The following is a 23,377-nucleotide window of genomic DNA, read 5'->3' as shown; positions in this document are numbered from 1 at the left end:
CTGATCACACAGAGCTGTGAACGTCACTGCATGCTACACTGATCACACAGAGCTGTGAACGTCACTGCATGTTACACTGATCACACAGAACTGTGAATGTGACTGCATGCTACACTGATCACACAGAGCTGTGAACGTCACTGCATGTTACACTGATCACACAGAGCTGTGAATGTGACTGCATGTTACACTGATCACACAGAGCTGTGAACGTCACTGCATGCTACACTGATCATTTTACATTTATAGCATTTAGCTGACGCTTTTATCCAAAGCATCTTGCAATTCTGACTGAGTACAACTTGAGCAATTGATGGTTAAGGGCCTTTCTCAGGGGCCCAGCAGTGGCGGGGCTTGAACCAGCAACCTTCTAATTAAAAGTCAAGTACACACAGAGCTGAAGGTGTAGTAGTGGAATCAGTTGCTGTTAATGATGTTAGTTTATTTTGACTTAAACCTATTTACAACTAGATTATGACAAATTGCCTTGGTAAAATATTTAAACAATGAAAATGTTTCAGATGAAGTCATATTAACACCTACACCTTTATATAGTGTTTCAGATGAAGTCATATTAACACCTACACCCTTATAATGTGCCCAGTCATCATCATCTGCTCTAAAGAAAACCTGTGATAAAGTTTGAAAACTGCCATCAGTATATATATGTGTGTGTGCGCGTGTATGTGCGCGCATGTGTATACATTGGTCATGCTCATCCTTGTACACTTTTCTCTGTATTGGTCAGTATTGATTGAACTGTAATGTTGATCAGAAAGCTGAACTGATAGTTCATATTTGAACCCTTTTGTATGTTACACTGGGTGGTGTGGTGTGGTGTGTATGTGTGTGCGCATGCACGTGTACACACTGATAGTTTGTACTTGAACACTTCTGTATGTTACACTGCAGCACATTTTCTCTGGCTGTTTTACTAAAAGTGAACTATAAACACTGTTGGCCACTGTTTTAAATGTAGGACCATTCTCGACACAGAGACACACAACTATCCATGACATCAAATATCATTTAACCATCATTAATACATTTAGACTAATGAATCACTGGACTAAATTGAATCACTGGACAATGTTACTACATTCCAATGTTCCACAACTTTATGGTTTAACTTAAGCACCTGGTGTTGGAGCCTTCAATCACCTACATGTGCTTTAATGTAGGATCTCTCTATCCTGCTCTCTCTCTAATGTTCTCTCTCACTCTCCTTTTCATTTTTCACAGAAGACCTTCTGAGTCAAGCACATCTAGTGCTACATCCACTGTTCATCTCTAAATGAAAATACTCACATGGCTTTTCTGGATGCTTTGACCACTGGCAGCAGTCTCAGTAGACATTCCTCTGATGGGTCATATTTCCTCAGGTCAAACTCATCCAGCTCCTCTTCAGAGTTCAGCAACACAAACACCAGAGCTGACCACTGAGCAGGAGACAGTCTGGCTCTATGACGGTTAGCTCCTCTGTTCAGGTATGTTTGAACTTCCTGCACTAGAGAATGATCATTCAGTTCATTCAGACAGTGGAACAGATTGATGGATTTCTCTGTAGAGGGATTCTCACTGATTTTCTCCTTGATGTACTTGACTGTTTCCTCTTTGCTGGGAGAGCTGTTTCCTGTCTGTGTCAGTAGGCCTTGCAAAAGAGTCTGATTGGACTCCAGTGAGAGACCCAGAAGGAAGCGGAGGAAAAGGTCCAGGTGTCCATTTTGACTCTGTAAGGCCTTGTCCACTGCACTGTTGAGGAAGACAGATATTGGGGTTTTGAAAATACTGAAAAATCCAGCGTGTTTCTGTTGCAGCAAATTGGTGTTGGTGGAGATGAAGGAAATAAACACATATAAAGCAGCCAGAAACTCCTGAACACTCAGATGAACAAAGCTGAACGCCTTCCCCAGCTGTAGCTCAAACTCCTCTCTGAAGATCTGAGTGCACATTCCTGAATACACTGTCATTTCTCTGACATCAATGCCACTGTTTCTCAGGTCTTCCTCATAGAAGATCAGGTTGCCTTTTTCTAGCTGTTGGAAAGCCAGTTTTCCCAGTGCCAAAACATGTTTTTTCATATGATTTGTGTGAGTCCTTTTTTGTCCTTTCATACTTCCTCCATACTTTTGGTCCTTGTGTCTGAGCTGAAAGATCAGGAAGTGTGTGAACATCTGAGTCAGGGTCTTGGGGATCTCTCCACTCTCTGCTTCACCCAACATTCTCTCTAGAACAGTGGCTGCAATGCAACAGAAGACTGGAATGTGGCACATGATGTAGAGGCTTTTTGATGACTTCATGTGTGTGATGATTCTATTGGCCAGGACCTGATCACTGATTCTCTTCCTGAAATACTCCTCTTTCTGTGGTTCACTGAACCCTCTTACCTCTGTTACCTGGTCAACACACTCAGGAGGGATCTGATTGGCTGCTGCTGGTCGAGAGGTTATCCATAGGAGAGCAGAGGGAAGCAGATTCCCCTTGATGAGGTTTGTCAGCAACACATCCGTTGAGGTCGACTCTGTTACATCCCACAATCTCTCATTGTTCTGGAAATCTAGAGGAAGTCTACACTCATCCAGACCATCAAAGATGAACAGAATTTTGTAGCTTGTATAATGTTTAGGTTTTAATTCACATGTTTCTGGGAAAAAGCGATGAACAAGCTCCACCAGACTGAACTTTTTCTCCTTCAGCAAATTCAGCTCCCTAAAAGGAAGTGGGAATATGAAGAGAACATCCTGATTTATGTTTCCTTCAGACCAGTCCAGTATGAACTTCTGCACAGAGACCGTTTTGCCAATTCCAGCCACTCCTTTAGTCAGCACAGTTCTGATGGCTTTGTCTTGTCCTGGTAAGGGTCTAAAGATGTCACTGCATTTGATGGATGTCTCCTGTGTTGCTGTTCTCCTGGATGCTGTCTCAATCTGTCTCACCTCATGCTCATTATTGACCTCTCCACTCCCTCCCTCTGTGATGTAGAGCTCTGTGTAGATCTCATTCAGAAGTGCTGTGGTTCCCTGCTGTGAAATTCCTTCATGAATCTTCTGACATTTGTCCCTCAGTTTGGATTTGAGCTTTCTGTGGCAAGCAGGGGCCAGTTCTGATAAAAGAGGAAGACAACAGAACACATGCTAATCTCTTTTAGATTCAGGTTCATTCATAAAAGACTCATTACAGGAGTTACAGGAAAAGAGATGAACAGATTGTTATAAATGGAGAGGACCTGTGTTCTAATGTGATCTGTGAGAAAGGACCTGTGTTCTAATGTGATCTGTGAGATAGGACCTGTGTTCTAATCTCAGTTCCAGAGAATAAAGTGACACTTTCTTTTAATTGATGCTTTTAACATTAAATAAACGCTAAAAAGACCCTCAGTAATACATCAGTGATGTAACAGAAGTGAAGCATCTGAAGACATTCAGTAGATTAATTAATTCAGTGGTGTTTTAATTAACTCTTTAAATAAAATCTGTTTATAATCTGTTGAATTCAGTATCTTTTCACTTTATTTGAAGTATCAAAGCTCATATCTGCAGGTGTGAACTTGAGAATATATAACAGGAATAATACATACTCAACAAGATGTCATAGACATGAAGTTGACAACTGGATTTTAACTGGATTTCGGATAGGGTTTGAGTCAGGATTAGGGCCAGAGTGAGAGTTAGGACTAGGTTTTGGGTTGAGTTTATGGTTAGATGGGCTGGTTTGAGGTCTGAACACTGGTGTCTGACCACTTGAACTATTCCACTTGTGAGTAAACTTGATGGTGATTGTATCCAAACTCTCATATGATTCATTCATGAACATATACTCTGATACTTGGAGGGGTGGGGGGTGCATGTGGACATAGAAAAAAAAAGATCAACATCTGCCAGTGATTTGTGGTCAAATTTCACTGGTCAAATTAAATCTCAGCCCTAAAGAATAACAATGTATCCTCAAAAGGTCAGCATTCTGCAAACACATGACACATAGTCCAGCAGTTAATGTACTGTACTAACAATCAGAAGCTTGTCAGTTCAAGCCCCACCACTACAAAGTTGCACTGTTGCCACTGCCTTAACCCTCAACTGCTTGAATTGTACTCTTTTTTTTTCCTTCAATAAAAGCACCTGCTAAATGTGATAATGTCATGACCCAGAACTCTTACTGGTCAGTAGTGTGTTAGCGAGGTCTTTCTGGTTCATCTTTCTCAGGACGTGCAGTGTGATCGTCAGTGTCCCCTCTCTGACACTGCTGTGATCCTCCTCATCCTCCACCTGTCTCTCAGTGCATGCTGGGTAATCTGAGCTCAGTAGATTCTTAAATCTCTTCAACTCATTCTTCAGCAGAGAGATGATTTTGTCCTCCAGCTCCTGAATAAACAATATCAGTGAAACTAGTGTTATATATGGATCTTTTTAACACATAATAATCAATTAAACAGAAGAGAGGACTGAACTGAGTGGGATTGTGAGGTCATGTGGACATTATGGTTTATAAAAGAACATAAGCATCACATTAACTGGGCTGTATCTTAAAGTTTAAATATTAGTTAATTTTATAAAGTTATAATAGTTTGTGAAGTGAGTTTTGTTCATTATCAGTTAAATTACAAAAAAGCCATTAAAGTAATACATGAACCAGTAAACCACAGAGTCTCATCATGATCTGTGATCTAAACACACTCTAATGATAAAGACCCTTCCCCCTCACACACACACACACACACACACACACACACACACACACACACACACACACACACACACACACACATATACACACATATACACACACACACACACACACACACACACACTCACACTCACACACACACACACACACACACACACACACACACACTTACACACCTTGAACAATGACTCCAGCTTTTCTTTAGAAATGTTTACAGGCTTCTTCTGGTCACTGTGGACAAACAAAACAAAGACTTTAATGGATAATCTACAGTTTATAAACATGAATCCAAGTTAAATTCATGGTTGTGTACATGATGCTGATGATGATGTGATACATGGCTTCAACCCAAACACCGTACTGACAGTAGAGCAGAATAACCAGAGAAGCTTCCCCTGGCCCTCACTCTGGTGATGTAGAATAATGTTTATGTGAATGGTGCTTCACCAGATACTGGGAAATGACAAACACAACCAGTTATATTTACCCCATCCACACAGAACAGGGGGCAACAGAACAGACAGACAGACAGAAAGAGAGAGAGAGAGAGGTTTAACAGAGCAGCTGTGGGGCAGCAGGCAGGATAATCAGAGGTGAAGCACCCTGACAGGCTGCACCCATGGTGGACACTATCAGATACTGACCAGAAACCAGGGTGAGGGTTAATATAGAAAGCTGTTAATTTAACAGTTCTGGGTAAACTGTGTTTGTGTGTTTGACATTATTCTACTCTCCAAAGATTGGGTGTATTGTATTTATATTCTGTGTCCCAAACCTGTTATGTAATACTCAGCGTTCATGCTGGAATCCTTCTCTCTGTAACAGATGAATAAAGTGTTTTCTGTGGTCTAGATGGTGGTGTGATTCTGGAGAGTTTTGTCCATCCTGTGACTGAGGGAGATCCTCTGACTCTACACTGTTTACTTCACCCCACTATCACATTACACCTCACAGCTGATTTATATAAAGATGGATCGCTCATCCAGACCCAGACTGCAGGAGAAATGACTATCCATACTGTCTAAAAGTCAGATGAGGGCGTCTACTACTGTAAACACCCAGAGCAAGGAGAGTCACCACACAGCTGGGTCTCAGTCAGAGGTCAGCAAGCAGTGAATTTAAATGTTTAACAACCATTTTAAAAGAGGGAACAGATCAAACATGTAACAAATATTGTGATTTGTGTGCTTTTTTCAGTTCCCATGAGATCAGCTGGTGATTCCTCCTCTCTTAGCCTGGTTGGTTTGGCTGTGGGACTGAGTTTGGTCCTGTTCTTTATCTTACTGACCCTGCTGTGGTGCTACAAAACCAACACAGGTCTTAGATCAGCTGTGGATCATTTCTGAATACTGTAAATGTTATATGTTTGTATGATACACATCATGAAACCTGTTTACAGTATTATAACACCTTTAGTTTATTTCCATGTTGCTCTGGTGCAGAATCTATGTGCCACTGTATTGGCAATCAGTCACACATCAGACATCAAATCAGACAAAGAGAGAGTCAGGAGGTGAGGGGTGTCAGTCACACCACTGCACACTGCTCAGACCATGAACCACTAACAACTTTCCTTAGTAACAATTAAAGCTTTAACTTTTCTAAGCCAATTTAACTCATCTTTCATCACTTGTGATTTGTTCCATACTGTGTCCAATAATCTTTCAGTTTGGCATTTACAAAATTAGCTTCTCTTATAAAGCTGAAAACTGCCCACATATATGACACAGATGTTTGATTTGATCTTTAGAAACCATTTCTCTAAAAACATTTTTTGACTTTTGTGATGGTTTTGAGCAGAAGGAGATGTGAAATTATTCTTGCAGATTGTGTCACTGAGGCTGTGCCATCTTTGTGGTTAGAAAGGTGAAGGAATGTTCCTTCCCTCTGTCACTGTGTGGTATGGCTGGGGGTCTCCAGTACCACAGAATCCTCTATAAAGTTACACACCTGGCTGGAGTTGACTGATATGGGATAATAGCTAAAATTCCACTTTCTGCAATGTCTCTGTTACCCCAGTCTGGCTGTGCCCTGTGTGGTTCTTTATTGCACCAGTCTGTCTGTGTACTGTGTGGTTCTTCCTGTTATGACAGTGAATCCTGAGGCCTAGTCAATGTCCTCTGCAATTGACCAAAATGCTCTACCTGCTACACTACTGGGAAAAAGGGAGTGATGGGAGTGCTTGGTGGAGACATAACAGGTGTTTTTACTCTTCAACAGTATGAATAAACAAAAGAGTTCAGCAATGAAGGGCCAGACAACAAACACACAGGGACACGTCCTGCTACAGGACATTTCTCCTCCTAATAAACAACTGATGGAGAGGGACTCTCCCCAGAAGAAACAAGACAACACAGACATGAATGAAGAAAGACGACAGGAGACTTGTTGGGAACTTTCCACTTGAAAAAATACCCACACACCAAGGCTTCATAGAGTCCTTAGTGAAGTAGTTATATGGGGGTGGGGCCACTTGTGGGAGATCAGACTAATGAGCACTGATTAACTCCCAGCTCATGGCCTCCCTCTGGTGGCAGCTTGCTGGTATTGCAAGCCTCACGTTACAAGAAAGAGAGAGTTGGAGAATGTGTGTGTGGGTAGATGATGCTGAATCTCTCTCTCCTTTTCTCCTAAAACTAAAACACACCTGTGGTGAACCCCTCTTATTAGTTTGACCTGTAGAATGGTGATATTGTTTACTGGGGTATTAGTGTCATATTTGGGGTGGGGGAAGGGCAGGTCACTCAAATATTGGAGAAGAACAAATCCAACCCACTTATGAAAGAATCTGAGTTTGTAATGTGTCATTCACCGTAGAACTGAGGTCACAGGCCCACTACTGAAGTTAGGAGGAGGCTCCATGGACTGGTCACTCTTCATAGACACACAGCTGGGTACTGGAATTGCTGTGCTGTGCCTCCACCTCCTGATGACATTGAATAGAGAAATTAATTCACATTAAGTGCTGAGTGGGAGTAAAAAAAAAAATCACATTAGGGAATAACCAATTACCCCCTCAACATTTTTACCCAATCAACTCCACCTGGTACCTGCACTCACTCGACATTTTATTAGAAACACCTGTCCTTCAGCAACTGCAAAAACACACCACACACACAATGTCTGCGTCCTCTATGGTTCTTTATTACCCCAGTCTGTCTGTGTCCTGTATGGTTCTTTATTACCCCAGTCTGTCTGTGTCCTGTATGAATCTTTATTACCCCAGTCTGTCTGTGTCCTGTGTGGTTCTTTATTACCCCAATCTGTCTGTGTCCTGTGTGGTTCTTCACTACCGCAGTCGGTCTGTGTCCTGTGTGGTTCTTTATTACCCCAGTCTGTCTGTGTCCTGTATGGTTTTTTGTTACTCCAGTCTGTCTGTGTCCTGTGTGGTTCTTTATTACCCCAGTCTGTCTGTGTCCTGTGTGGTTCTTTATTACCCCAGTCTGTCTGTGTCCTGTGTGAGTATTTGTTACCCCAGTCTGTCTGTGTCCTGTATGGTTCTTTATTACCCCAGTTTGTCGGTGTCCTGTGTGGTTCTTTATTACCCCAGTCTGTTTGTGTCCTGTGTGATTCTTTGTTACCCCAGTCTGTCTGTGTCCTGTGTGGTTCTTTATTACCCCAGTCTGTCTGTGTCCTGTGTGGTTCTTTATTACCCCAGTCTGTCTCTGTCCTGTGTGAGTATTTGTTACCCCAGTCTGTCTGTGTCCTGTATGGTTCTTTATTACCCCAGTTTGTCGGTGTCCTGTGTGGTTCTTTATTACCCCAGTCTGTTTGTGTCCTGTGTGATTCTTTGTTACCCCAGTCTGTCTGTGTCCTGTATGGTTCTTTATTACCCCAGTCTGTCTGTGTCCTGTATGGTTCTTTATTACCCCAGTCTGTCGGTGTCCTGTGTGGTTCTTTATTACCCCAGTCTGTCGGTGTCCTGTATGGTTCTTCCTGTTATGACAGTGATTCCTGAGGCCTAATAAATGTCCTCAGCAATTGTATCCTGATATCTCATCCACCTGCATGTAACAGTTTCTAAAATGAATGAGACCAGAACCACCACTATTACTTTACTATAGTGTCAGTATCACAGAACTGGACTGTCCCACCATTACTAATGACACCAGAACCACCACTATTACTTTATTACAGTGTCACTATCACAGAACTGGACTGTCCCACCTGTTCAGGTAAGCAGGCCCTCCTAGATGGACCCAACGCCTGTCCTTCAGCAACTACACAAATATACCACACACACACATCCTTCAGCAACACAAACGTACTACACACCTGTCCTTCAGCAAGTACACAAATATACCACACACACCTCCTTCAACAACAAACAAACCACACGCACACACACACGTCCTTCAGAAACACAAATGTACCACACATCACATCTGTCCTTCACTACACAAATGTACCACACACACAAGTCCTTCAGCAATACAAACATACCACACACATCACACCTGTCCTTCAGTAACACAAACATACCACACACAAACACACATCACACCTGTCCTTCAGCAACTACAAAAACACACACCACACACACACACACACACACACACACATCACACCTATCCTTCAGTAACACAAACGTACCACACACGCACACACAGACCTGTCCTTCAGCAACAACAAAAACACACCACACACGTCCTTAAGGTCCACACACACACACACACACACACACACACACACGGCCTTCACTAAACAAACATAACACACACACACACACACACCACCTGTCGTTCACCAACTACACAAACATACCACACACACACACACACCACACCTTCCCTTCAGCAATACAAACATATGCACACACACAACACCTGTCCTTCAGGTCCTCAAATGTACCCCCCCCCCCACACACACACACACACCGATCCTTCAGCAACACAAACATACCACAAACTGGGGTATTATTATTGTAATATTGGAGGAACAAATCCACCCCACTTATGAAAGAATCTGAGTATGTAATGTGTCACTCACCATTGGACAGAGGTCACAGGTCCACTGTTGAATGCAGGAGGATAATCCATGGACCGGTCACTCTTCATAGACACACAGCTGGGTGCTGGAGATGATTCACTCTTCACAGACACACAGCTGGGTGCTGGAGTTGCTGCTCTCTCACTCCACCTCCTGATGATATTGAATAGTGAAAAAAAATCACATTAGGGAACAACCAATTACAGCCACAACATTATTACCCAATCAACTCCACCTGGTACCTGCACTTCAGCAACTACACACACACACACACACACACACATACACACCACACCTGCCCTTTAGCAACACAAACATACCACACATGCGCACGCGCACACACACACACACACACACACACACACACACACACACACACACACACACACACACACACAGACCTGTCCTTCAGCAACTACAAAAACACACCACACACCACACCTGTCCTTAAGGTCCACACACACACACACACACATACACACATACACACACACACACCTATCCTTCAGAAACACAAACATACTACACATGCACACACACACACACACACACACACACACACACACACACACACACACACACACCACCTGTCGTTCAGCAACACAAACATACCACACACACACAAACACACACACACACACACCACACCTGTCTTTAAGGTCCACATGCGCACACACACACACACACACATACACACAACCTGTCCTTCAGCAACTACAAAAACACAACACACACCACACACACACACACAACCTGCCGTTCAGCAACTACACAAACATACCACACACACACAACCTGTCATTCAGCAACTACACAAACATACCACACACACACACACACACACACACACACACACACCACACCTACCCTTTAGCAACACAAATATACCACACATATCAAATCTGTCCTTCAGCAATACAAACATACCACACACATCACACCTGTCCTTCACAACACAAATGTACCACATGTACATGCACGCGCACACACACACACACACACACACCACACCACACCGATCCTTCAGCAACACAAACATACCACAAACTGGAGTATTATTATTGTAATATTGGGTGAACTTCATTCCCTCACACACTGGGAGGAACACATCCACCCCACCTATGAAAGAATCTGAGTATGTAATATGTCACTCACCGTTGGACTGAGGGCACAGGTCCACTACCGCACACAGGAGGAGGATCCATGGAGCAGTCACTCTTCATAGACACACAGCTGGGTGCTGGAGATGACTCACTCTTCATAGACACACAGCTGAGAGCTGGAGACTCTGCTCTCTTTACCCTGATGAAGATGAGGAAAGTATTGAGTAATTACATCATTCACTACATTTTATTTATCCTGAATATTCCCTCTTCCTGTTTCCTCAGATTAAGTGCTGATGGAAAACTCCTCACTTTGGGTCAGAGGTTCCTCCTCCACTGCTGGAGTTATGAGGCTCCATCATGGAGTTGTTCCTCTTCACACACACAGCTGGACACTGGAGATGCTGCTCTCTGCTACCTGTCAACAGTTCATACACACAGAGTGAATCAACACTGAATCAATGTGAGTCAAATATAAACCCAGGTTGTGTCTATAATGATCTACTCATTCACTCACTCACTGACATTCCACCACATAGACGGGTCTATATAGAGCACTACATAGGGTATGTTAGTGAGACAACAGACAGAATCTATCAACACTAGTCTGTGTTAAAAATATAAGACTGTGACCTTTCATCACGGAAATGATCTGCAACACAAAGTAGACCAGCGATGCATTCACAACATATAAGTAAGACACTTTAGTGATGATTTATAGTTTGTGTTATGTTGTAACTTTAATAATAGTCAGCTCTATAGCTATGTCCACGTTCCCATTTTATCAATGGTATCTTTGTCCTTAATCAGTGTACATCAGTTGTTCACTACATTTACAGTACACTATAGGTGGTGGTGGGAAAAGCGAGGCTTGTAAAACACTGAGATGTTCGAAGCAGTTGTGTTTTGAGTTTTCAAAACTGTAGTAGACTACTGTAGGGAACTGGGATGACTGGCACTGGTTGGCTTTATAATGTGTTCAACCTGGTGTGTTGGCCAGAGCACAAAGCCATACTGAGATCAAAGGTGTAATAACAGGCATGGACTTGATGTTACAGAACTGTGAAGTAGAGAATAGGTTAATAATGTTATGAGATCAAGCACAAATATGGATATTACTTTAAATGTCAATGTTGTTTTTAAATGACAACATGCAAAGTACACAGAAAAGCCTTTTACAGTCGATTGTAATGTCTATACTACGATCAATATAACTGGTACTTGGGCAAATTGTAATTGGTACTAGCGGCAAATCTCTAAACGCATACAATCACTTGATAAACAAAGAATGCAGTGGCCTTCACTAACATTTAAATTACTGATTTAACCTCCCTAAAAGACAAAGGATTACAGCTGATATGAAACAGTATTACCAGAGGAGAAATACACTAAAACATGAAAGTGAAACTAAACCTATACAGAGAGCACATGTGATCAGATGTGTGATCAGGTTTGTTTGTCACTGTCAGTCAAAGACAGGAGTGGCAGGTTCTGTATGACACCTGTAGAAACACAAGCTTCGTTTAGCCGTGGTCACGTGACATGGCCGCTTTGAGCCACACTTCGGATCAGTGTTTCAAAACGATGCGCTTCAGAAACTCCAAACAACCGTAGAAAAGTCAGTACTGACCGTCCCATCCCAAACTATAGTTAATAATACAGATAATTAACTATACAGGGAATCTGAACTGTCCACTGAGGATTTGGACAACACTAAAAAACGGCTGAAACTGAACAGAAAATTAACTATAAAAAACAGACGTTAGAGCAGCAACTTTATGTTTAGGCAAGAGGAGTTTAAAGTGACACCATTTAACGACGTTTACAATAATTGACAACGTATATCTGACCCCGTTAAATTATTTCTTGAATATAACTGTGCGATCGTATTGAGCGTTAGCCAACTGACCGTTATTTTAGTTTAGTTAACTTCATCAGGATTTTAATCTTTACATTTAATCAATTTAATTTGGCTGGACCTACGATTTAAACACAGAATTATGTACTTACAAAACACGCTGTTCAAACTACACCGACATCGCATTTTAACAAATAGAATGAACTTACCGTGAAATATTTTAACCGCGCGTATCCCTCTCAATCTGAGATGGTGTAGTATCTTTAACACACTATCCCTCGACGGGCTAGATACACTCACTCTGAGCCTCAGAGACCCAGGACGTTATCCATCTAAAATGACCATTGACACTCACACTCTCTCTCTCTGGATGGATATAGTAAATGATAAAGTAACAGTCTTGACAACTGCAGTATAAGCAGGTTATCTTCTTTCTTTTGGGATGTTCTAACTCGTAGCCTACTAGTCTAATACGCTACTTCAGTACACTGAGTGAAAAGAAAATAAAGCTTCGTTTAGACACGTCTCACAACACACTCATAAGACGTTGTTAGATACAAAAGAGAGTTATGTTAGGATTCTAGATCTGAAAACCCAAATCACCACTGTACTAGAGGAAATTTATTTTACTGTATAAGAAAACCCATCTCATCACGCCCAACTTAAGTATTCACGTTTTTCCATCTAAAAATAACTCTTAAAGTGGCAGGTACAGAAACACGTCACTACTCCTCCATAGACTACCATATCACGTTTACAAACCACTACTAAACACATATTTTCATCTGCGCTACTCCTGTTGACTGACTTAATAAAAAGGGATTGACAACACAACTCTGTCCTGATCATCTCTTGGTGATTTGGGTACACTCAGATTATAACGTGTCTCAGTACTGTGAGGTGTTTTGGGTACAATCACATTATAACATGTCTCATGTATATGTAACAAGGTTTTCACAAATCAGTGTCTTACTAACAATTAACTGTTACATTTATCTTCACAATAAAATATCTTTAATGACAAATTTTGTTTTTACAAAGAGGTGTTAATTATACGAATGATGTATATTTCTACTCAGATAAAACACACTTCAAATGGCTGAGGTGATGGCGGTACATATATTCCGTATAACTGCACTTTATTTAGCCCTCTACACAGAGCCAGGTTTGGACCCCAGGCCTTAGTCCCTGACGGATCATTATAACACCAGTGATCATCAACCCTGCTGCTTCAACTGGAGATCTCAATGGAAGAACTCCAGGAGCAGGGGCGGGGCTAACAGTCCATGGTAATAGATCTCAAGAAGTGGGAGGTAGGGCTAAACTCTGCTGGGACACAGATCTCCAGGAGCAGGGTTGGTGTGCACTGGTCTACACAGGTCCATCCGAGAGTGAGAGTGAGAATGAGAGAGAGAGAGAGGGAGAGAGAGAGAGAGAGAGAGAGAGAGAGAGAGAGAGAGAGAGAGAGAGAGAGTATGAATCACAACCATCCAAACATATAACAAAGTAGCATTAACTAAATGTCATAAAGTATAATTCAACTAAACCAGGAACTTTATAAGACGATATGAAACACATTTCTGAAACATGTTCCTGTTTCCTTGAGTCTTCAATAGTTTTTATGGTAAGCATCATTGGTGTGGGCAGTGTATCCCAGAACAGTGTGTCCAACCTGTGTCCTGTGAGCTCCCGTCTCACCTGAAGAAGTCTCACCTTGTCCTGTAGCTTCTGTGCTCGGCCAATCAGACGCTCCAGCATCTCATGAAACTCTGCCTCTCACCCCTCTACCTCTCTGCATTAGTGTTTCCCACGACACTGCTGGTCCCTGTCAAACACACACACACACACACACACACACTCAGCATGTTGTCCTAGTGACTGGTACAATCCCTATAGATGTGTGTGTGTGTGTGTGTGTGTGTGTGTGTGTCCCACAGTCAGACGTACCTGGGCAGGAAGTCCTGCTCCTGCTGCACAGCCTCTGAACTCATGACCTTCTCTTTTACGGTCAGGAGAGGCTCCACCAGACACATAACCAGACCACTGGAGCTTAGACAGGAACAACTCCAGCAGATTCAGGACCTACACACACACACACACACACACACACACACACACACACACACATAGTGTGTGGATGTTGGAATGTGTGTGTGGCAGGAGTGTGTGCTGCATCCATTTCCTTTACCACACCCCTCAACACTTTAACCAGATAGAGTGCAGCACTGAGAGAGAGAGATACACACACACACACACACACACACACACACACACACACTTGCATGTACACACACACACACACATACACATACACACACACACACACACGCACACACACACACACACACAGTTAGCTCCAGAGGAGAGATGAGTCCTCCAAGTCTGCCTCTGTCCTGGTGTGTAGGAGCGACCCACTTTAATCCTGAAGTCCTTCACGAGCGTCCTCTCCCTCCTCACACGCTCCTTCTCCTCCTGACGGTCCTGACCTTTCCTCTTCTGCTGACTGAACAGAGCCACCAGATGCTTGTCCAGCTTCATCATGGCCTCATTGTCCACCTCCTCTTCCTCACCGCCATCTTCCTCGCTGGTCCATCACTTTTTCACTGGTCTTAAATCCACAGACCTGCTGTGGCTTTTATTTTGTAATTTTCTTCTACAGCAGGTGTGTTGGCCTCCCACTGCACTACCAGGTGTGAAAACTGCCACTTTGTAACTGTAACGGTAACTTTCTACTTTTATAGGTGCTCCTGTTTTATAGATGCGTTACAGACTGATTGATTCAACATGTTGCCATGAACAGTTTATCAGCGCAAAGAAAAACTATTTCAGGTTTATTACCACATTTGTCATGTACATTTAAGGCTGGTAACAGTGCATCAACTGGTGGACGGTTTCAAGTCTTTATTGAGCTGGATCAGGTGGGAAACTGTGCAGGGCGGTCGGTCCCCAAAACCAGGTTTCAGAATTTCATATGTGTTAAGATTATTCGGACAGGCTTCATTTGACATGGGGAAGTGCAGTAATGTAATTGTTTGTGACATTTCTCAGTGATTTTCGTCCCGCCATATCAGTCATTTTTACCTATTGCAGACGTCCGTGTCATTAAATATTCTCGCACCCTTTTCCTACGGCAGTAACCTTAGTTTTTTTGTAATCCTGGGCGAATTGCCAGGGATTAAATATTAAATATCATTTTGGTGCGTAAGCGCTCGAGAAGCAAAATGACTTCCAGATGGTGGAAGTTTTAAGTAAATTCCTCTACACTTATGACATGGTTAGTCCCTCCCAGTTTCCATGATCCGTGTTTTCCCGGTCTTGTGTGTTTTATTTCCATTCCGTAGATTCGTTTTCTCCGCTCCTCGTTTGGTTTTCCTCATCTGTCCCTCGTTTCTTTCCTGGGTAAATTCATGTGTTTAAACCCTGTCTGATGGCCTGGGTTTTGCTGTTCATTGTTAGGTTTGTTGCGTATGAATACATGTATGTAAGTTTGAACTCTGTGCCTTCGTGTTTCCTAGCCTTTGTAATAGCCTGCTTCCCCTGTTTGCCTTCGTGTGTTTTGTTAGTTTGATCATGTCTCCCCGTGCTCTCCGTGTTGGTAAACTGACACTGGACTATCCTAACGACTACGACTCTGGATTTGCCCCTAATAAATCTCGCTCTTCTCCGCACGAGTCCGCCTCCTTACCGCTCACAGTTACAATGTATGTGACCTTCTAATGTTCAAAACCAAGTCATTATTACTGTAAGCGGTTTTATTAAATCCAAACATTCTATACAGAAGATGGGTGAAAAATATTCTGTGGTTGCGACCAGCGGAAGCTACATATCACACGTGGATGTTTTTGGAGACCGTAATACATAAATCCAGTAGCCACTGACTGTGTAATTCATACTGAGGTTTCTGATCCTGTGTGCGAATCAGTCATAAACATTAGCGGTCTCGTGGTAAAATTACTTTACGGACACGTCTAGAAAATTAATCCCATCTGATTAGTACTTTATTGTTCCCAAAAATATCTAATACAGCATGAATGCTGGAAATTAGACAATTGACCCTATACAACATACTGGCAGGCAGGACTTTGTCTCCTCTGTATAGTACTGACTGGGTTCTCCTGTCCCCTCTGTTCAGTACTGACTGGGTTCTCCTGTCTCCTCTGTACAGTACTGACTGGGTTCTCCTGTCTCTTCTGTACAGTACTGACTGGGTTCTCCTGTCTCCTCTGTACAGTACTGAGTGGGTTCTCCAGTCTCTGTAAAGTACTGACTGGGTTCTCCTGTCTCCTCTGTACAGTACTGACTGGGTTCTCCTGTCTCCTCTGTACAGTACTGACTGGGTTCTCTTGTCTCCTCTGTACAGTACTGACTGGGTTCTCTTTTGTCTCCTCAGTCATGCTGTCCTGCAGCAGATGTCACTGTGTTTTGCTGTTACAGCTGCTGACAGTCATAGCAGGTAAATGGTCAAAACAGGTTCTCTTAGGTCATCAGAATTTCATCTTTGATTTTGGTGTGTTAACCGGACTATTGTACCTGGTCGCTCAGTTGTGTAGGAGATTATTTAGTGTGGGGTGTATTATATATGTATAATTATATATTATATATTATATATAGATACATATGCTGTATCATGCATGAATATGACAGATCAAATACATAACATTCTAAATAATAAATATTGTTTAAAAGTTGATATTTATTTCCTTGATATGAAACATTGGGTCATTTTCCTCTATAAATAATATTATTATAGACTAACATTGGGTCATTTTCCTCTATAAATAATGTTATTATAGACTAATATTGGGTCTTTTTTCTCTATAAATAAAATTATTATAGACTAATATTGGGTCTTTTTTCTCTATAAATAATATTATTATAGACTAATATTGGGTCATTTTCCTCTATAAATAATATTATTATAGACTGATATTGGGTCTAATATTTGGTTTAATTAGTTTGATTTGTTTCTCTTTATTTACTTTCAGGACTTGTTTGACAATCTGTTGAAGTTTTAGTTCAAATATATGCCGAAATATAGAAACTTGTAAAGAGTTCCTAAACTTTCAAGCACCACTGTAACGTTTTAAACTCTCTTTTCATAATGTGTCTCTCAGGCTCTTTTCCTACAGTAAAGGTGAATCTTCATGATGCTGCTACTCTCCCCTGCACTCAGACGTGTTCTGGTCTGCTCACATGGACTTTATATCATATACTACATTATATTCTGTCTCAGTGTAAGCAGACATCCTGCCAGTCAGAGGAGAGATTTCACATGTCCCATGATCAGTACCTAAAGGGAGCTCCTCACCATCACTGATGCTGATTACACTAAGAGGACCTGGTACACCTGCACCTGTAGAGGTCAAGACATCTGTGATGTAAGTCTGCGGATAGAGGGTAAGTGTCCTAATGGATTATATAGTTATTGTTACTAAACCATTATTAATGTAGACAGACGGAACTTTATTTATCTGTGGTAAATAAAGTAGAACATAGAAAACTTCACAAACATCAGATATGTGGGGAAAAACAGAAGGAGCTTGTATGTAATGTTTAAATGTTTATATCAGATTTGCAGTTCTGAGGTTACATGGTCAAATCAGTTATATATTACACTGAAGTTTTTTTCCACAGCCTGGAATTCTTCAGTTCAGATTAAGCCTGTTGAACCACTAGTGCTGGATTTGCTCATATAAGAGTCAGTGGAGGTGATTTATAACAGCACAGGTGCATCTGCTCCCTCTAGTGGACAGATCTGCACAGTGGCTGGACACTCACTGAAGTGTAAACCTGAATACACTCGGAGAGTGTTGCTCATCTCTGCTGTGGAGCTGAGAGGAACCACACCATCTGATAGTGGAGTTTACAGCATCAGAGACACTAAGCATGAAGAGATTATTCAGACATACACAGTTACTGTGGAAGGTAAGTGTGGTTACTGTGATTTTAATGTTGCCTAGAATTACTATGTTGGGGAGGGGGGTGTGTGTAGTATCAGTAACTATGTTTACATGCACATCAGTGGTTCAGTATTAGTTTGACTATGAATGCTAGGATCATGTAAACAGCGTGGACTGAGTGTCATAGTTTGAGGTCTTGGTCTTAGTTGAGGTCTGTTTATCTAAGCATATCCCAAATAAAGCATGTGGACCCGGTTTATTTTCACACACACACACACACACACACACACACACACACACACACACACACACACGTATGTTTGTGAGTCAGAGAGACACGTAGACAGAGACAGAGAAATACAGATAGAAATACACACAATAAAATACTTTAACTGGTAAACATGAATTTTCAGAATTCTTAAATGCTCTAAACTATGTCTGTGTGTGTATGTGTGGTTTGAGTGTGACAGAGAGAGACATAAAAATACAAATAATATTCAATAATACAACAGTTCTGTGTAGTGTGTGTGCATGCGCTTGCACAGTGGCGTGAGACACAGGGAAAGTGAGTTAAAGAGTGAGAGAGAACAAACAACTGAACTACTGTGAAGGTAAAACAGAGATTGTGATCTCAGAGAGTCTAATGAACTATAGAACAGACCATAGTGTAACGATTCTGTTTATCATATGTGTGTGTGTGTGTGTGTGTGTGTGTGAGAGAGAGAGAGAGAGAGAGAGAGAGAGAGAGAGACAGGAAAGATATAAAAATGAAAGACTGCAGTATTTATCATTGTCTGTGTATGTGTATGTGTGTTTGTGTGTGTGTGTTTTATACTCAGCAAGCATGTGTGTATTATGATATCCACAAGTTTTGTGTGTAGAGGAGTGTGTGTTTCCCTGCAGACTCAGATGTTCCTCCAGGACACAGGAGGCTATTCTAGCTCACACACACATTGAGGAGTCAGAATAAGCCCTAAACCCTGCATAGAGGGGCTCAGTGAATGTGGAGTGGAGTGTGTGTAAGTGTGTGAGTGTGTGTGTGTGTGAGGAGACGCTGTAGAAGGACAGAGTGCCGGCGGGCTAGTCCAGATACACTCCTACTCTGTTGGAGCTGGAGGGGGCAGAGATGGCAGTTCTCTTATTATTGTGCCAGACAGAGTAACTGTTATCAGAGCAGCTCAGACTCCAGGACTTTACATTACGTCCAAACACACAGTCATCACTGTCTCCTTTCCTGCTGATTCCTTTATATGTCACTGATATATCAGCCCCCCTCCCACTCCACTCAACCTCCCAGTAACAGTGTCCAGTCAGACTCTCTCTACACACAACCTGCACACGGTCATCAAATCTCTCTGGATGATCAGGATACGACTGCTGCTGCTCCCACACACGCGTCACCTTTCTGTTCCCCTCAGACAGAGAGAGACGTGTGTGTGCTGTGTTTGGGTCCAGTGTGACATCACACACATCTGCACACAAGAAGAGACATTAGAGGAGAGATCACAAATACTGTGTGTGTGTATGTGTGTGTGTGTGTGTGTGTGTGTGTGTGTGTGTGTGTGTCTGTGTGTGTGTGTGTGTGTGTGTGTGTGTGTGTGTGTGTGTGTGTGTGTGTACATTTACTTCTTACATTTTCTTAGTCCTGGTTTGATTCTGATCTTCCCTGCATGTTCCACCCTAAACGCACACACACACACACACACACACACACACATACACACACACATGCGCGCGCACACACACACACACACACACACACACACACACACACAGATAGCAGTTTTAAATTCTAAAACATCTATTTATTTCTCTCTGTCTCACACTGACACACACAGATAATAGTTCTGTCTCTTTGTCTCTCTTTCTCTCTCTCTTACACACACACACACACACACACACACAGATACCTCTCTCTCTCTCTCTCTCTCTCTCTCTCTCTCTCTCTCTCTCTCTCTCTCTCTCTCTCTCTCTCTCTCTCTCTCTCTCTCACACACACACACACACACACACACACACACTGCGTGCACACACACACGCACACTATATTGCCCAGTTTATGAACACCTTTATGTACTTATCTAATTTTTTCCTTGTTATTTATTTTCTTCTGTCTCTCTCTCTCTCACATACAGAATGGTCTCTCTCTATGTATCTCTCTCTCTCTCTCTCTCTCTCTCACACACACACACACACACACACACACACACACACACACACAAATAATAATTGCTTAGAATTTAACATCAAATCTAAGAATTTAACTTGAAAATTCTGCTCTCTGATTTCAATAAAGGTTATTATTATTATTATTACTATTTTAAAAGTTTGAATACTTTAAGATATTAGCACTATATCTCTCTCACTCTGTGTAAAGAAAATATTTAAATCATAGACTGAAAGTTAATTTCAAAATTTGCAATTAAAGGGATGAAGGTGTTTATTGGGGCCAGAAGTTATGTTATACTGCAGCTACTGTACATCAGTATTAACACATTAACCTGAACACACGTGGTAACGATTTGATATGGCTGCTTTTACAGATTTTTACAGTTGTTAACAAACATTAACGTTAACAATTCTGGATTCACTGTTTCAAAACCATTCACACAGTTTGAACCACAGTGATTTATGTGGACTGAACTGTGTATTAGTTTTCATTATTTATCCATTTCTGCTGTTTTTAAATTTTTCTCTGTTTCTTTTTCTTTTTTTACACCTTTACACGTATTGTCCATGTCATGTGTTACATGTATTTTCTATGTGATGTCTTACCAGTATTATCTGTGTAATTACAGGGAGTAATATCACACATACATTCAGTAGGTTAAAAACACCACACACACACACACACACACACACACACACACACACACACACACACACACACACACACAGCAAAGCTACATACAGTAGGAGAATGATACAGGGAGTCCTGCCACATATAAATGAGCAACAGATGATTATAGCCTTTAGTATATAAGAACATCCAGCACACACACACACACACACACACACACACACACCTGAGAGCAGGTTGTATTTGAGAGCACACTGTTTATTATCAGATCAGATCAAGGACAGGGGATTTGTACATATCTGAGTGTGTCCAGTGTTCAGTGGGGATCCTCCAGTCTAGCAGAGAGCAGCTTCACTCCTGACTCTCCTGGGTGGTTGTATGTCAGGTCCAGTTCTTTCAGCTGAGAGGGGTTTGACCTCAGAGCTGAAGCCAGAGAAGAACAGCCTTCCTCTGTGACCAAACAGTAAGACAGTCTGCAGAAAGGAGGGAGAAAGAGGAAAATGTGTTTGCACGTAGCAAACAGTAGAGTAAAGAAAAGTTTGCAATTAAAAACCATGAAACTGTAAACTTTTTTGTCTGGAAGGTTTTTAAATACATATATATTTTAAATATTTTTTAACGTTTTCATGATTAAAAAATTCTTCTTGATGTAATTATTCCCAATGTAATTAAACAATTTGTAATAATCATTGGTAGTCTTTTTGTTTCCATAGTAACAGAAGTGTGCAGACCTGCCACTGATCTCTTGTTGAAGTGTAAGACTGTTTTATTCTTTATGTTTAGCTGTTCTCCAGTTGTAGTCTAAGACTGTTTTGTGCTTTATGTTTAGCTGTTCTCCAGTTGTAGTCTAAGACTGTTTTGTGCTTTATGTTTAGCTGTTCTCCAGTTGTAGTCTAAGACTGTTTTGTGCTTTATGTTTAGCTGTTCTCCAGTTGTAGTCTAAGACTGTTTTGTGCTTTATGTTTAGCTGTTCTCCAGTTGTAGTCTAAGACTGTTTTGTGCTTTATGTTTAGCTGTTCTCCAGTTGTAGTCTAAGACTGTTTTGTGCTTTATGTTTAACTGTTCTCCAGTTGTAGTCTAAGACTGTTTTGTGTTTTATGTTTAGCTGTTCTCCAGTTGTAGTCTAAGACTGTTTTGTGCTTTATGTTTAGCTGTTCTCCAGTTGTAGTCTAAGACTGTTTTGTGCTTTATGTTTAACTGTTCTCCAGTTGTAGTCTAAGACTGTTTTGTGCTTTATGTTTAGCTGTTCTCCAGTTGTAGTCTAAGACTGTTTTGTGCTTTATGTTTAACTGTTCTCCAGTTGTAGTCTAAGACTGTTTTGTGCTTTATGTTTAACTGTTCTCCAGTTGTAGTCTAAGACTGTTTTGTGCTTTATGTTTAGCTGTTCTCCAGTTGTAGTCTAAGACTGTTTTGTGCTTTATATTTAGCTGTTCTCCAGTTGTAGTCTAAGACTGTTTTGTGCTTTATGTTTAACTGTTCTCCAGTTGTAGTCTAAGACTGTTTTGTGCTTTATGTTTAACTGTTCTCCAGTTGTAGTCTAAGACTGTTTTGTGCTTTATGTTTAGCTGTTCTCTAGTTGTAGTCTAAGACTGTTTTGTGCTTTATATTTAGCTGTTCTCCAGTTGTAGTCTAAGACTGTTTTGTGCTTTATGTTTAGCTGTTCTCCAGTTGTAGTCTAAGACTGTTTTGTGCTTTATGTTTAACTGTTCTCCAGTTGTAGTCTAAGACTGTTTTGTGCTTTATGTTTAACTGTTCTCCAGTTGTAGTCTAAGACTGTTTTGTGCTTTATGTTTAACTGTTCTCCAGTTGTAGTCTAAGACTGTTTTGTGCTTTATGTTTAGCTGTTCTCCAGTTGTAGTCTAAGACTGTTTTGTGCTTTATATTTAGCTGTTCTCCAGTTGTAGTCTAAGACTGTTTTGTGCTTTATGTTTAACTGTTCTCCAGTTGTAGTCTAAGACTGTTTTGTGCTTTATGTTTAACTGTTCTCCAGTTGTAGTCTAAGACTGTTTTGTGCTTTATGTTTAGCTGTTCTCTAGTTGTAGTC

General features: G+C 41.4%; 1 protein-coding gene and 1 pseudogene across 1 annotated transcript in view; both read right to left on the bottom strand.

Annotated features, from left to right (window-relative positions):
- LOC118241460 (NLR family CARD domain-containing protein 3-like) overlaps positions 1-14,391 on the bottom strand; it is a 31,922-nt gene extending 17,531 nt beyond the window's left edge. Inside the window, exons 1-6 of the mRNA XM_035526486.1 lie at positions 14,332-14,391; positions 9,673-9,794; positions 7,496-7,609; positions 4,860-4,914; positions 4,157-4,361; positions 1,309-3,103 (exon numbers count right to left, since the gene is read on the bottom strand). Of these exons, the coding sequence (XP_035382379.1) occupies positions 1,309-3,103; positions 4,157-4,361; positions 4,860-4,914; positions 7,496-7,609; positions 9,673-9,794; positions 14,332-14,391 (2,351 nt within the window). The remainder of the gene's footprint in view (positions 1-1,308; positions 3,104-4,156; positions 4,362-4,859; positions 4,915-7,495; positions 7,610-9,672; positions 9,795-14,331) is intronic.
- Positions 14,392-19,475: 5,084 nt separating this feature from the next.
- The window catches only part of LOC118241459, a 239,885-nt pseudogene continuing 235,983 nt past the window's right edge, over positions 19,476-23,377 (bottom strand).

The sequence above is a fragment of the Electrophorus electricus genome, chromosome 5 (genome assembly GCF_013358815.1).
Source record: "Electrophorus electricus isolate fEleEle1 chromosome 5, fEleEle1.pri, whole genome shotgun sequence".
NCBI classification, from domain to species: domain Eukaryota; kingdom Metazoa; phylum Chordata; class Actinopteri; order Gymnotiformes; family Gymnotidae; genus Electrophorus; species Electrophorus electricus.
Note: the sequence above shows the minus strand (reverse complement) of the source record. Positions and strands in the feature narration are given on the sequence as shown.